Source organism: Manis pentadactyla, chromosome 14 (assembly GCF_030020395.1).
Source record: "Manis pentadactyla isolate mManPen7 chromosome 14, mManPen7.hap1, whole genome shotgun sequence".
Lineage (NCBI taxonomy): Eukaryota > Metazoa > Chordata > Mammalia > Pholidota > Manidae > Manis > Manis pentadactyla.
The window spans coordinates 1805524-1819874 of record NC_080032.1 but is presented as its reverse complement, the minus strand read 5'-3'; the positions used below and the strand labels follow the sequence as shown (position 1 = coordinate 1819874).

Below are 14351 nucleotides of genomic sequence, written 5' to 3'. Positions count from 1 at the left end.
AGGGTTTTTAAAATAAAATTCAATTTTTTTTACTGGTAATTTGTCCAGATTTTCTCTTTCCTCCAGATCAGCTTTGGAAGTTTGTACTTTTCTGGAAATTTGTCCACGTGTTCTAGCTTGTCCAGTTTTTTGGTATACAATTTTCCATGGAATTCTTTGAATTTCTGTGGTGTTAGTTGTTATTTCTCCTTTTTCTTTCCGACTTTATTTGTGTCCTTTCTTTTTTTTCCTGACAAATCTGCTGTGGGTTTATCTATGTTGATTATCTTCTTGAAGACAGAGCAGTCCTTTTCATTCCTTTTTTTCCTGTTCTTTAATTTCTGTATTTTATTATGTTCTGATCTTTATTGTGTCCCATTTTCTATTTCACAAAAGATTTCTCTCTAGCTTGGGATGCGGATCGATGGCATTTTACCCACACCAGAACTTCCAAAATAGTAGTGTCACAAACTGTCCTGCTGCGTTTCATCTAAAGTTATAAAATATTCTAAATCTTTCTCTGTCATTTCAGCAACCCTGACAACATCTGCACGACTGGTAGATTCCACCCCAAGAGACCTCTTTGTTTGTGCCTAAAAAGCATCTGCTTATCCATTAAAGTTTATGCTGTGATTCTAGTGGTCCAGTCCCCTCTTGAGGCCTTACTTGGAGACCCAGGTCTCTTGTAGTTTTCACCACATTTATAGTTACTTCCTCCCCTGCAGTCATGAACCACTTGAGGTCACTTGCAAAATTTGGGCGCAGCTTCTTCCAAACTTCTGTAAATGTCAATATTTTGTCTTCTTTCCAGGAATCCTAAGTATTCTTACAATAGCACCTAGACGGGAGAATCCTTTTCAGAAATTTCCACTTTCCTCTGCCCAGATTCCTGAGCGGAATCGCTGTCTATGGCAGCTGGACCTTTATGAAATGTGCTTCTTCTATAATAAGACTTAAAAGCCAAAAGCGCTTTTTAATCCAAGGGCTGCATCGAGTGGATGTGTAAGCAAGCCTGCAAATGTTCACCAGAGAGTACACCTCTGTCAGCGATCTTAGGTGCCCAGCTGCATTGTGAAGAAGTAAAATTTGGAAGGAATCTTTTCTAAATATAGCATAATTTCCTGGACCCTAGGATTTTCAGAATGGTAAATGAGCATGGGCTTGAACGTAAAGTCACCAGCTGCATTAGCCCCTCACAAGAGAGCCAGCCCGTCCTCTGAAGCTTTGCAAACGGACTGCCTTCTGATCTCCAGCTATCACGGTCGTAGATGACATCTTCCAATGCAAGGCTGCCTTGTCTACACTACAAGCCTGTTGTTTAGTGTACCCCCCTCGTCAGTGTTCTCAGCTGGAACTTCTCAGAAAAGATCTTGTGCCGCTTCAGCGTCAGCACTGCCCCTTTCCCTGCACTTTTATGTTACAGAGGTGGTTCCTCTCCTTAAAGTGCATCAGGCAACCTCTGCCAGCTTCAGCCCTTTCGTCTGCAGCTTCCTCACATCTCTCAGCTCCATAGGATTGAAGAGACTGAGGGTCTTGCTTTGGGTCAGGCTTTCGTCTTAGGGAATGTTGTGGCTGGTTTGGTCTCCTGTCCAGACCAGTGAAACCTTCCCCATATCGTCCATAGGCTGTTTCGTCTTATCAAATGGGGGCTCAGTGGAGGAGCACTGTTGCCCTCATGAACCTTTTCTATGTGTTCATACCCAGAGAACTGGGCTCAGTCTTTGGTGAAAAGGGCTTGTTCTCAGCCCATCTTGGCTTCTGACATGCCCTCCTCCCTCAGCTGAATCTTCTCTAGGTTTTCATTTAACAGGAGAGACAGGTGACCTTTCACTGGAACACTTAGAGGCCACTGTCGGGTAACCCGTTGGCCTTATTTGTACATTGCTGTGTGTGAGGGGACAGGGAGGCCTGAGCAGAGGGAGAGGGATGGGACCGCCAGTGAGCACAGCCCTCGGGACGCCCCCTGATGGACTCTGCCGTCTCGTGGGTGCATTGGGGGGGCACCCAAAGCACTTCAGTGGCAACATCAAAGATCACCGGTCACCTAACAAATAGGAGAACGATGAAAAGTGTGAAATAACGTGAGAATTGCCAAATGTGACCCAGAGGTATGAGTGAGCCGGTGCTGTTGGGAAAGTTGTGCCGATGGACTTACTCAGTGCAGGGCGGCCAATCACCTTCAGTTTCTCAGAGACACAGACTCAGTAAAACGTCATAAAATGAATTCTGTCCCTGCATTGTTGTATTCTAAGACATGTCTGTGCACATGTTACTTCTCGGGATTTGGAGGACGTTTCTCTAACGTCCCTCATGCCCCTTCATGTGAGGCATCAGCCCAGAGGCTGTCAGAGAAGCTCACCAAACGTTAGCAGATGAAGTCCTGCAGCACGTGCACAGGATCATATACTCTGGCCACGTGGAGTTCATGCCCAAGAGAGGACAGAGCCTTAATGTCCTGAACCAGTTCAGTTTGCCACTTTAATGGAGTTGTCTTGCGGGGCGTCCTGCCTCGGAGAAGTTCAGTATGGATTCAGTGACCAAAGAAATGAGAGTAGATCATTCTGGGTGTGAAAGGGTTTATTACCGGCTTGTTCTCTCGGCAGTAGGTAGTGCGTCTCTCACTCCGCTGAGAGCACCGGGCCGTGCCCTCTACATAGCGCAGTAATAGCTCAGTGCCTGCTGGTGGGAAGCAGCAAAGGCGTGCGTGAGTGGTGAGGTGCCCTCCTGGAAGATGAGGGGCGAGCATCTGCGTGCAGCCTTCCCCACCCTCCCTCAGCGTTATACTAGAATATCTAGTCGGGCAAACAAGGAAAAAGAGGCATAAGCTCTGAGAAAAAAGTTCGACTGCCTTTATTCCCAGAAGACATTGTTGTGTTCCTAGAAAATATCCTTAGCGGGGGCTCTCTCATCACCTCCTGCAATGAGCCCGGAGGTCTGTCCTCTCACTATATTTCTAAGTAAAAGCCTCTCCCTGGCTCTCCAACTATATATATATATATATATATATATATATATCTCATAAGGGATCTATCATAGAACTACTTGTACTAAGAAGAGAACTTAGAACTTCACAGGATAGAAAATCAGGTTTTTAAAAATCACTTGTATTTCTGTGACCTGGCAACAAATAATGAGAAGAGGAAATAAAAAGTGACTTAGACTGCAGATAACATAAAATATTTAAACTTTTGAAAGTAAATACAGGAGCATAACATTTTGACTTTTGAATAGATAGACATGCAACAGAGTGGGTATAAAAAGTCTGTATAAAGAAATCACAAGAACAAATGTTAAAAAATGCTTTTGACTTCCCATACAGAACATAGGGGATTTCGATGCTTTTCCTTCTGACCAGTTCTACACGATGTCTTATTAAGCCTCTCTAAGCTAGTACGCCGCCCAGCGGTCGGATTCTCTCTCCAGCACGTGGCCACTTCGGTTATTCTCCGGCTTCACTGTTAGCCCCAGGCCTGTATTTCTCAATATGGAGAACGTTCCAATGACATCCTTTTGCTCTGCACTTTGTTTGACAGTTAAATTACCATATTTTCACTGTTATTTTTTAAAATACAAGTTGCGAAAGGACGGTATGACGAGCCTCCGTGGACCCTTTGCCCTACTGTAATGACACCATGTGTGGTCGTATTGTTTAATGACTCTTCAGTGTCACCTTCCGACCGGCTCGTGTTCGGATCACACCGACTCCCAGTAAAGTTCCCCACAGGTGCTTTGCTGCACCAGGACCCAGGTGGCAGCGGCTCCCACACGTGTGGACGACTCTGTTGTGTCTTAGGGCTTCTTGTTCACCACAGCTCACCTGCCTCCCGTGCTGATGGTGCGTGGAGATACTAGGAACTGTTATAATCCTAATTTCTCAGCTGGTCCCCAGCCTTGGCACCTGACCTTGGGTATATTAGGGGTGGAGGTAGGCCAGGTGCTGTGAGAAGCAGTCCTGGGCGGAAGGCTCTACCCGTTCACCTCTGATCAGAAACCCCCGAGGCCTACACAGTGTGACCTGCCATCAGCTCCAAGGGCACAGGCTGCCACACCGCCCAAATGGGGAAGGGGATCTGGGGGTTCAGCTGGCTGGCTGCGGTTAACCTGCGGTTGGATATTGCTTCTATACTGGGGCCCCACCACGTTACCTGCCCACATCTCCCCTGGGCTTCAGCATGTGGTTAGGAGCATGCTGTGCATCCTGCCAACACCATGTACTGGTGGCCTCCGGTGTGAGCCCTGTGGTTACTTAAGCACATGGAGCCTGAGGCTGGGAGAGTCACTAGAGCCGTCATGAGGTCCCCTGGATCTCTGGACCCTGACCTGACAGGCAGGAGTTCCCCTGTGGGGTCCCAACGCCGTCTCTCATTCACTCAGCATGGTAAGAAATCCTCACTCAGCTCCCGTGGCGCTGAAGCCTCACGCCCAGGTCCCAGCGTGGAGCTGTGCCAGCAGGTAGCCTGGCTCGCTCTGCCCTTGTCAGGACCCTGGAGGTGGCCGTGCTGGAGCCCATGACTGCCCTCCACTGCGAGGGTCAGCCCTGCCTCATACGGGGCGGGCGCACCCAGCTACGCTCTTACTCTCTTCCCTCCCCGCAGAGCAGCCCTCCGAGGGGTTCCCTTCTCCATGGAGAGCAGGAAGGCGGCTCTGGGACCCTGGAAGGCCGGCAGAGAGGTGAGACGTACCAGATGTCCCATCTTTGCCATCACAGGACGGACCCATCCCTTCACTTGCCTGGTGGCTGCCTCCTTGGTACAGGGCCAAGGCAGCAGCCGTCCAGGGGAGGTGACCTACCTGATCAGCCCCTGCGGGATGAGGCAGGTCCTCGGGCTGGGGAGGAGGGCAGACGTACTGTCCGTCTCAGGCTGCCCCTGGTAACCACCGCCTGCAGTGTGGAAGGTCTGGCACCCGGTGGTCGCTTGCAAAGCTGGGGGACGATGCAGACCCCGTGCCCGCACATGGCCAGGCTGTGGCTCGCAGCCTCCCGGTGAGCAGGCCTGGGTTTGTGTTGCAGGCTCTGGTGACGTTTGAGGATGTGGCTGTGGATTTCACGCAGAAGGAGTGGAAGCTGCTGAGCCCTGCGCAGAGGACCCTGTACAGACACGTGATGCTGGAGAACTTCAGCCACCTGGAGTCGCTGGGTGAGCGGGGTCTCCCCTCAGGGCTGTTTTGTCCCCTTTGAATCTTACTCTCCCTGGGGTCCCACTGAGATGTGGGTGCTCCGCTTCCTGCTCCCCTGGGGATGGGCGGGGGCTGTGTGCCTCTGGGAGTGCGGGATCCCAGGCCTGCCAGCAACCACACAGCCTGGAATGCATGGGGCCCAGCTCCATCCCACCCCCACGGCCTTCCCCACCCAGTCTGGCACCAGTACATAGTGTCTCTGGCCTATAACCAAAACTGACCTCCTCCTTTTTCCCGCTAAGCAGGAATTCCCTGTTCCAAACCAGACCTCATCACGTGGCTGGAGCGAGGGGAAGAGCCCTGGAGGGAAGAGAGGAGACACCGGCCAGTCCGCTGTGCAGGTGAGGGGAGCCTCCGGGTGGACACTGGCCTTCGGCCTTGCGGGGCTGGGGCGGCTGCTCAGAGACCCTGGCCGGAAGCTGTCCTCCTGCACCACGGCTGCTGGGGCTGCCTGGCCCTGCCTCCCTCCCACACCATCATCTTGGATGAGTGAGGGGGTATCCTGGGTGCCGTGATACCTTCCGACTGCAGGAAGCCCACCTTCTCCCCAGTAGGCTTTCCCTCTGTGGCCTTGCTGACCCGCCTCTGTGAGGCAGCAGTGGGGTGTCTTCTCTGTGTTTGTGTCCTTCAGGGCCCCGTGTGTCCCATCTTCCACCTCTTCTTCTTGCCACCGTTGTCTCTGGGGCCACTTCTCCTTCCTTTTCCCTCTTGTGACCCTGAGTCACTGCCTTCGGGTAGCTGCTGTCTAGAGTGGGTGCCATGGGGACTGCTTGTCACGGTTCTTTCTTTCACCTGTCACCTGGACTTGCTGTCTTGCAGCAATGGGGGTTCCTCTTTGGGTCCCCTGTTCCAGTCCTCTGTGTGCCCAGTCCTTTCTGGACCTCCCTCCCCCAGGCCCTTATGGTGGGATCACGGGAGATTCTACAGAGAGCTAATACCCCTTCCTTGCCTGTGGACAAGTGTAAATTTGTGGGGTATCTTCTGGTCATGCTGAAGGTGTTTTTTTAGTCTTCATCTGTCCTAACTGGTCCCTAGGCCCTTCTTGGGGAGCGTGGTAGCCGACTCACGTTGACATGGCTGCCATTACCATGTGCTTGGAAGTCTCCTTGTGTCCTGCTGTAGGAATCCTCACTGTGCCTCGGCCGTGAACACATTCTGTAGATTGTTGTCACTTCTCATATGTCTTTACCAATTTTTTTGGCATGAGTCTGTCATTTTGTACTGTCCGTACAGTATTTGAGAGACGAATTTTAAGTCTTCTATTGCATGACATCTATTGTATTTCTCCCCAATGAATCCATCTGTCCCTGTGTGATCATGGTCAGTTTGTTAGTGCCATGTTCTTTGTGTACAGGCAACCTGACTTGAAATCGCCCTGATCTGATGAGCTCTGTGGGCCTGTCTCCCAGCTCCACTCTCTTGGGGGCAGTCCTGCCTCCTCCCACTCTCACCCTCTTCTCCCACAGCTCGATTATTTTGAAGCAAGTCATGGTCTTCCTATCCTTTCATCTCCAGAATCTAGTAACACTTACTCTATACTGATATTAATAGTACGGTTCATTAGATTACTTTTTGATAGCATTAATTATTTAACATGTTTTTGTATCGTGTGTCTGTTATTTATTTTTATTTTTTGTTCAGGTATCAATTGATAGAGACTCTTACGAATGTTTCACAAGAATGACAATGTGGTTACAACATTCACCCTTATTATCAAGTTCCCCCGAATACCGCATTGCAGTCACTGTCCATCAGTGTACTAAGATGCCAGAGTCCCTACTGGTCTCTGTGCTACACTGTCTTCCCCGTGACCCCACACATAGTGTGTTCACTAATCATTATGCTGCACAATCCACTTCTCCATCCCTCCCTACCTGCGCTCCCCCACCGCTCCCCTTTGGTATCCATTAGTCCCATCTTAGCATCTGTGAGTCTATTTTGTTCCGTAAGTTTTGCTTTGTTATTATACTCCACAAATGAGGGAGATCATTTGGTATTTTCCTTTCCCTGCCTGGCTTATTTCACTGAGCATTATACTCTCCAACTCCATCCATGTGGTTGCAAATGGTAGGGTTCCTTTCTTTCCTATGGCTGAGTAGTATTCCATTCTGTATACATACCACATCTTTATCCATTCATCTGCTGATAGACACTTAGGTTGCTTCCATATCTTGTCTATTGTAAGTAGTGCTGCGATAAACATAGGGGTGCATATGTCTTTTTGAATGTGAGAGGTTGTTTTCTTGGTGTGAATTCCTAGGAATGGAATTCCTGAGTCACATGGTATTTCTATTTTTAGTTTTTTGAGGAACCTCCATACTGCTTTCCACAATGGTTGAACTAGTTTATATTCCTACCAGCAGTCTAGGAGGGTTCCCCTTTCTCCGCATCCTTGCCAGTGTTTGTTGTTCATTGTCTCTTCTCTGGTGGCCATCCTTACTGATGTGAGGTGATATCTCATTGTGGTTTCAATTTGCATTTCTCTGATGATTAGCGATGTGGAGCATCTTTTTGTGTGTCTGTTGGCCATATTACTTTCTTCTTTAGAGAACTGTCTATTCAACTCCTGTGCCCATTTTTTTAATTGGATTATTTGCTTTTTGTTTGTTGAGGTGTGTGAGCTCTCTATATATTTTGGATCTCAGTCCTTTATCGGATCTGTCACTTATGACTACATTGACCCATACTGTTGGATTCCTGTTTGTTCTGCTGATGGTGTCCTTTGCTGTGCAAGGTTTTTAGCTTGATGGGGTCCCATTTGTTCATTTTTGCTTTGGTTTCCGTTGCCCGAGGAGATGCATTCCATTAAAAGTTGCTCATGTTTATATTCAGGAGAGTTTTGCCTGCATCTTTTTCTAATACTTTAATGGTTTCATGACTTAGATTCAGATCTTTGATACATTTTGAGTTTCGTTTTGTGTACAGGGTTAGAAAATAATCCATTTTCATTCTCTTGCATGTAGCTGTCCAGTGTTGCCAATACTAGTTCAAGAGGCTTTCATTTCCCCTCTGTATATCCATTGCTCCTTTATCATATTGCTTTGGCTATTCTGGGTCTTTTGTGGTTCCATATGAATTTTAGAATTATTTGGTCTAGTTCGTTGAAGAATGCTGTTGTTATTTTGAGAGGGATTGTGCTCCCAAAGCAGATCTCCAGGGCTGCGTGTTTAGCAGCCTCAGGCTCCACCCCCTCCCCACTCTGTTTCTCTTCCTCCTCTCAGCTGGGTTCAGGGACGGGATTGAGTCCCGTTGGATCAGGGCTTTGGTACATCACCCTGTTTAGTGAGGTCTGCTCTGTTCCCAGGTGTATGCAGCCTGGCCCAGTCTTCTTTCCTGTTGCTCTTTTTGGATTAGTTGTATCAACTATATTTTCATATTATATGTGGTTTCTTGGAGGGATTCTCTGTCTCACTTCTTATGCTGCCATCTTTAATCTCTCCCCATGTGTCTTTTAAGTCTATATCCCACAATACTTTGAGCCAAGCTTCTGAAATTTTTATTTGTTGTATTCAACACCTAGCATTTTGCTGTATATTCTTGATGACATATTTCCCCATCTGTGCCTTCCTCTTTTGTCCAAGATCCCATTTTATGTCTGGTGCTGTCAAAGGGAGTTTCACACACCATTTCCTCTAACTCATGAGCCTTACTGCATGGAAGTCCATTTAACCAATATTCAGATGTTTCCGTGCGGGTCTTTGTAGGTAGAGTCCGAATACCATGATATGTGCAGACCTGCAGTGACAGGCCGTGTGTTCTCACGTGCATGCATCTGGGTGCGCTGAGCCCTGCTCTTCCCCAGCCCATCTCCACAGGCCCCTTCCCAGTCCTTTCCCCACCTCTCCATCCCCCAAGGCCTCCACTGCTGTGGTTCTGCCCAGTGGGCAGCACTTGGCCGCTTCTGGACCTTGATGTGAGTGGAATTGTACCAGGCCTTCTGTGCCAACACCAACGCATTGTTGACTTGCCCGTTCCATGTGGTCTGCATGTTGGGAGTTCATTCAGACTTCGGCCGTCTTTCTCTTTCCTTGCTCTGTATTTTCCTGGACATAACAACTCCTTTCCCACCCCAAAGCAGTTGCTCATTGATTTATCTGTCAGTGAATTTTAAGGAGAGTGGTTCTTTCTGCCACCAGCTTCTCAGAGTGTGAGTGTTGAAACATGACCCCAGTGTTCATATTTTGACCACAGAATTCTTACAAAAGCAAGTCCATGTCAGGCCTGTTAGTGTTGACAAGGGCCCTTGCAGGGGCTTGAAACCAGCACGGTGGGCTCAGGAACTTGGGGTGTCCCAGGTGGTACAGAACTCAGGCTGCCAGCCCGGACACTCTTACTTCTCAGGGTTCGTAGATGCAGCTAGCGCTGTATCCTCTGAATGGTCAGAAGCCACTGAGAGTAATTGGAAGCCCTCGGGTGACATGTAAATACTCAGAAAGTCACACGTTTGAGAGGTGCCAGGTGATCCCCTGGGACCGTCTGCACACCGATGGCCAAAAGCACCAGGAGTGCATTCAGTCAAAGTGGAGTTTCTCCTTTTACTGCAGATTTTCCTTCTGAACATGAATGTTTTGTTTTCTTGTAGCCACAATAGCCAATGTAAATATTTCCTTTCTACAGGTGGTTTTTGTATTCATTTTGTGTGTGTATATATTATTTTCTCACATTGGCACTTAATGGTGAGCAGCTTGCAGAATAAAAATCAAGTCTTCTGAAATATTTCCCACCTTTCTCAGCAAAGGAAACTCTTGTCAGTCTTCTTAATTGCTCACCTTTAAAACATCAAAGTATTTGCATGTGGTTATTCATAGAACATACTCATTCATGAATCGTCATTTGGCCTTTTATTCCATGCCAACCTCTGTTCTCAGCCTGGGAATACAGCACTGAAGGAGCCCATCCAATCCCCCCTCCCTCTCGCTTACCTGCAGTGGTTTTTTGGCACAGGAACAGCACCCCTAACCGCTCTGTGATTTCAGGAAACAAGTGCTGTGAAGGCACTGCTCCCAGAGAAGCACGTGGAGGTGGCGTTGGGACAGTGGGCTGGGAGTGGGTGACGTGGTCACACAGGACGGACAGCAGAGGCCTCTCTGACCACGTCACCTTTGAGCAGGACCCAGACCAAGAAAACCACGAAGCCAAGCAGATTTATATGTGTGTATTTGGTGTTCCTTCTACCCAGTCAGGAAGGAGCTTTGTCCAAAGAACAGAAAAACCTCCGTCAGTGTCAGCTGGAGTGGGGGACTCAAACGTGGAAGAAACTGAGTATCGAGCAGGAAGGGTACAGGGCCCAGCAATCCGTGCAAAGATGTGGTCCATGTGTTGGGGAGCCTCTCGTGTGTTTACACCATAGGTGACATCTGATACAGTTTTTGCTGAGGTGTCATTGACGTACGACATCCCATTATTTTCAGGTGTGATTCATTTCAGTCCACAGTGACTGGTTATTTTTATGCTTTAGAAAATGATCCCCATGCTGATGCTAGTTGCCATGTATGACCTCACAAATTAATTACATCATCTTCCCTGTGCTGTACACTACTTCCCGTGACTTAGTTATGTTCAGCTGGAAGTTTGCTCAGCTTCATCCCCTCACCCTGTTTTGCCTGCGCCCAGCCCCGCCCCCACCCTTGGTGTCCTTCAGATTCCTTGCCTGTCCGTCTGTTTCTGTTTCTGTTTCTCAGATCCCACATACAGGTGCTGTCGTGCGGGATTTGTCTGTCTTCCGTGACTCAGCATGGTGACCTCGGGGCCATCCATGTTGTCACACACAGGAAGATCTCCCTCCTGAGGCTCAGTAGCATTTGTAACTTAGATGATGCTCTACCTGAAGTTAGATAACAGACTGAAGAAAATCTTGCACTAGTGTGTACATTCTTCTCTCCAAGAGAAGATAGAAGCTTCCAACTAGATGGAACAGCATTACCTGGGAGGGGAACCCTCATGGGATGTGGTACATTTGTCTTGTGTGGTGGTCCAGCTGCCTCGCCTGTGACCATCCTAATGGGCACTTTTTCTCCAGCAGAAGCAAAGCCAGAAATGCATCTCTCTCCCTGCTGCCCACTGGCCTCCGCTCAGCACATCCTCTTGAGGCACACGATTCATGACCATTCTGCTCATATGTCTGCAAGTGTACATGCAACAGATTACCCACAGCTGAGGAATCCTGGCCTGGAGCACCAGGAACAAGAGCAGGAAGAACTCTCTCATCAGAGCGACCACAGTGAAAGGGGAGCAGGTCAAGAGAGAGAAGATAACTCCCAGACCTTGTTGAGGAGGGGGAGTCAGATGTCTGGGATAACTTCCAGCCCACACACCACCCAGGCAGTAAGTCTGGGGCAAAGGAACTCAGTGGTGGAAATAGAGGGCAGCCAAGCCCAGAAGGTAAATCCTAAAGAAACAGGCAAAGTTTTTAAAGGAGTAGAAAATTCGGGATGGGAGGGGTTCATGCATGCGTATTGTGGGCAAGGCTTTAGCCAGAAGGCAGAGGTACTCGAACAGAGAAAAGCACATCATGGACAGAATCTTTTAACATGCAGGGAGTGTGGACAGGACTTTACTGATAAGTCAGCACTCTTCTTGCACCTGAAGATGCACCCAGGAGATATTCCATATATGTGCAGGGAGGGTGGGCCAGACTTCAGCAGTAAGTCAAACCTCATAACATACCAGAGGACACACTCTGGGGAGAAGCCTTTTGTGTGCAAGGAGTGTGGGAAAGGCTTTACCATGAAATCAGCTTTGATCTCCCACCAGCAGATACACTCAGGGGAGAAACCTTTTGTGTGCAAGGAGTGTGGCAAAAGCTTCATCCAAAAATCAGCCCTGATGTCCCACCAATATACACACTCAGAAGAGAAGCCTTTCGTGTGCAAGGAGTGTGGGAAGGGCTTTACCCTAAAATCAACCCTGATCTCCCATGAGTATAAGCACTCAGGAGAGAAGCCTTTTGTGTGCAAGGAGTGTGGGAAAGGCTTTATCCGAAAATCCAACCTGATATCCCACGAGGGGACACACTCAGTGGAGAAGCCTTTTGTGTGCAAAGAATGTGGGCAACGCTTTTTCCATAAATCAGCCCTGATGTCCCACCAGTGGAAACACTCAGGTGAGAAGCCTTTTGTGTGCAAGGAGTGTGGAAAAGGCTTTATCAGAAAATCAAACCTGATCTCCCACCAGTGGACACACTCAGGGGAGAAGCGTTTTGTGTGCAAGGAATGTGGGCAAAGCTTTGTCCATAAATCTGCATTGATATACCACCAGTGGAAACATTCAGGGGAGAAGCCTTTTGTGTGCAAGGACTGTGAGCAAGGATTTTCACAAAAATCAGCTCTAATACGCCATTTGAGAACACACTCAGGGGAGAAGCCTTTTGTGTGCAAGGAGTGTGGGGAAGGCTTTTCCCAAAAATCAGCACTGATCTGCCATCATTATAAACACTCAGGGGAGAAACCTTTTGTGTGCAAGGAGTGTGGGAAAGGCTTTATCCGAAAGTCCAACCTGATATCCCACCAGTGGACACACTCAGGGGAGAAGCCTTTTGTGTGCAAGGAGTGTGGGCAACGCTTTGTCCATAAATCAGCCCTCATGTCTCATGAGTGGAAACACTCAGGGGAGAAGCCTTTTGTGTGCAAGGAGTGTGGACAAGGATTTTACAGAAAATCATCCCTGATGCGCCACTGGAGTACACACTCAGGGGAGAAGCCTTTTGTGTGCAAGGAGTGTGGGCATGGTTTTACCCGAAAATTAGGCCTGATCTCCCACGGGAGGACACACTCAGGAGAGAAACCTTTTGTGTGCAAAGAGTGTGGGCAAGGCTTTACCCATAAATCATCCCTGACCTCCCACCAGCATACACATTCAGGAGAGAAGCCCTTTGTGTGCAGTTATTGTGGGCAGAGTTTCAGGTGGAAGTCCAGTCTCCTAAGCCATCAGAATAAACACTCGGGGGTGAAGCCTTTTGTGTGCAGGTACTGCGGGGGAAATTTCAGCTTGAAGCCATATCTCCTACGTCATCTGAAGACACACTCAGGGGAGAAGCCTTTTGTTTGCAAGGAGTGTGGACAAGCCTTTATCCGAAAAAGATCCCTTATTGCCCACCAGTGGAGACACTCGGGGAAGAAGCCATTTCTGTGCAAGGACTGTGGGAAAGGCTTTGCCCACAAATCATCCCTGACAACCCACAAGTGGAAACACTCAGGGGAGAAGCCTTTTGTGTGCAAGGAGTGTGGGAAAGGCTTTCTCCAGAAATCATCTCTTACCTACCACCTGAGGACGCACTCAGGGGAGAAGCCTTTTGAGTGCAGGGAGTGTGGTGTAGGTTTTTTTCAGAAATCATCTCTTACCTCCCACCTGAGGAGACACTCAGGGGAAAATCCTTTTGTGTGCAAGAAGTGTGGGCGTGGCTTTATCCAGAAATCAAACCTAATGTCCCACGTGAAGACTCACACAGGGGAGAAGCCTTTTGAGTGTAGGGAGTGTGGGCAAGGTTTTCTCCACAAGTCATCCCTAATCTACCACCAGTGGAAACACTCAGGAGAGGAACCTTTTGTGTGTAGTTACTGTGGGCGAGGTTTTCGGAGTAAGTCAAATCTCCAGAGACATCAGAAGATGCACTCAGGGGAGAAGCCTTTTGTGTGTACATATTGTGAGCGAAAATTTAGCTTGAAGTCAAATCTCCAAAGACATCTGAAGACACACTCAGAGGAGAAGCCTTTTGTATGAAGGGAGTGGATAAGTGTGAGTTAGAAATCAACAGATGCAAAAGAAATCTGTTCATCTCTCACATTCCCATCCAAGATCCAGAGAAACTTCAGGAATCCCATGACTACACATGTATAAATAACAATTACTGCAATTTCTCTCTCAAGGGGCTTCCTTACCAGAAGGATCTAGGGACACTGACCTGATGGCTGCGCATCTGCACCTCAGGGTCTGCCTATGGTGGTCAGCCATTCCCATCCAGTAACTGCTGCTGTGCAAAGCTACAGCTGAGCCCGTGACCACGCTCGCAGTTGCATCATGCAGGCCGACGGGATCCGCAGGTCTACCAAGACTTGAACTTGGAGATGCTCCCCATCCCTGAAAATGAAGTCTCTGTGGTTCTGAAAATTTATAGCAGATTCTGATACAAGAGGTCCAGGTTTGAGAATCATACAGCAGGGGAGGGGAGGGAATTACCCAGGATCCTGGGGAAATGT

At 48.5% G+C, this 14351-nt stretch overlaps 1 protein-coding gene across 17 annotated transcripts in view; it reads left to right on the top strand.

Moving 5' to 3' along the window:
* Positions 1–14351, top strand: part of LOC118911073 (zinc finger protein 337-like) — a 118531-nt gene that overhangs the window by 10980 nt on the left and 93200 nt on the right. For 9 of the 17 annotated variants that reach the window (XM_057492088.1, XM_057492103.1, XM_057492098.1 and 6 more), the window contains exons 2-4: positions 4575–4650; positions 4991–5117; positions 5403–5498. In XM_057492088.1, the coding sequence (XP_057348071.1) occupies positions 4575–4650; positions 4991–5117; positions 5403–5498 (299 nt within the window). The other 8 variants (XM_057492104.1, XM_057492100.1, XM_057492086.1 and 5 more) reach the window with 7 other exon arrangements.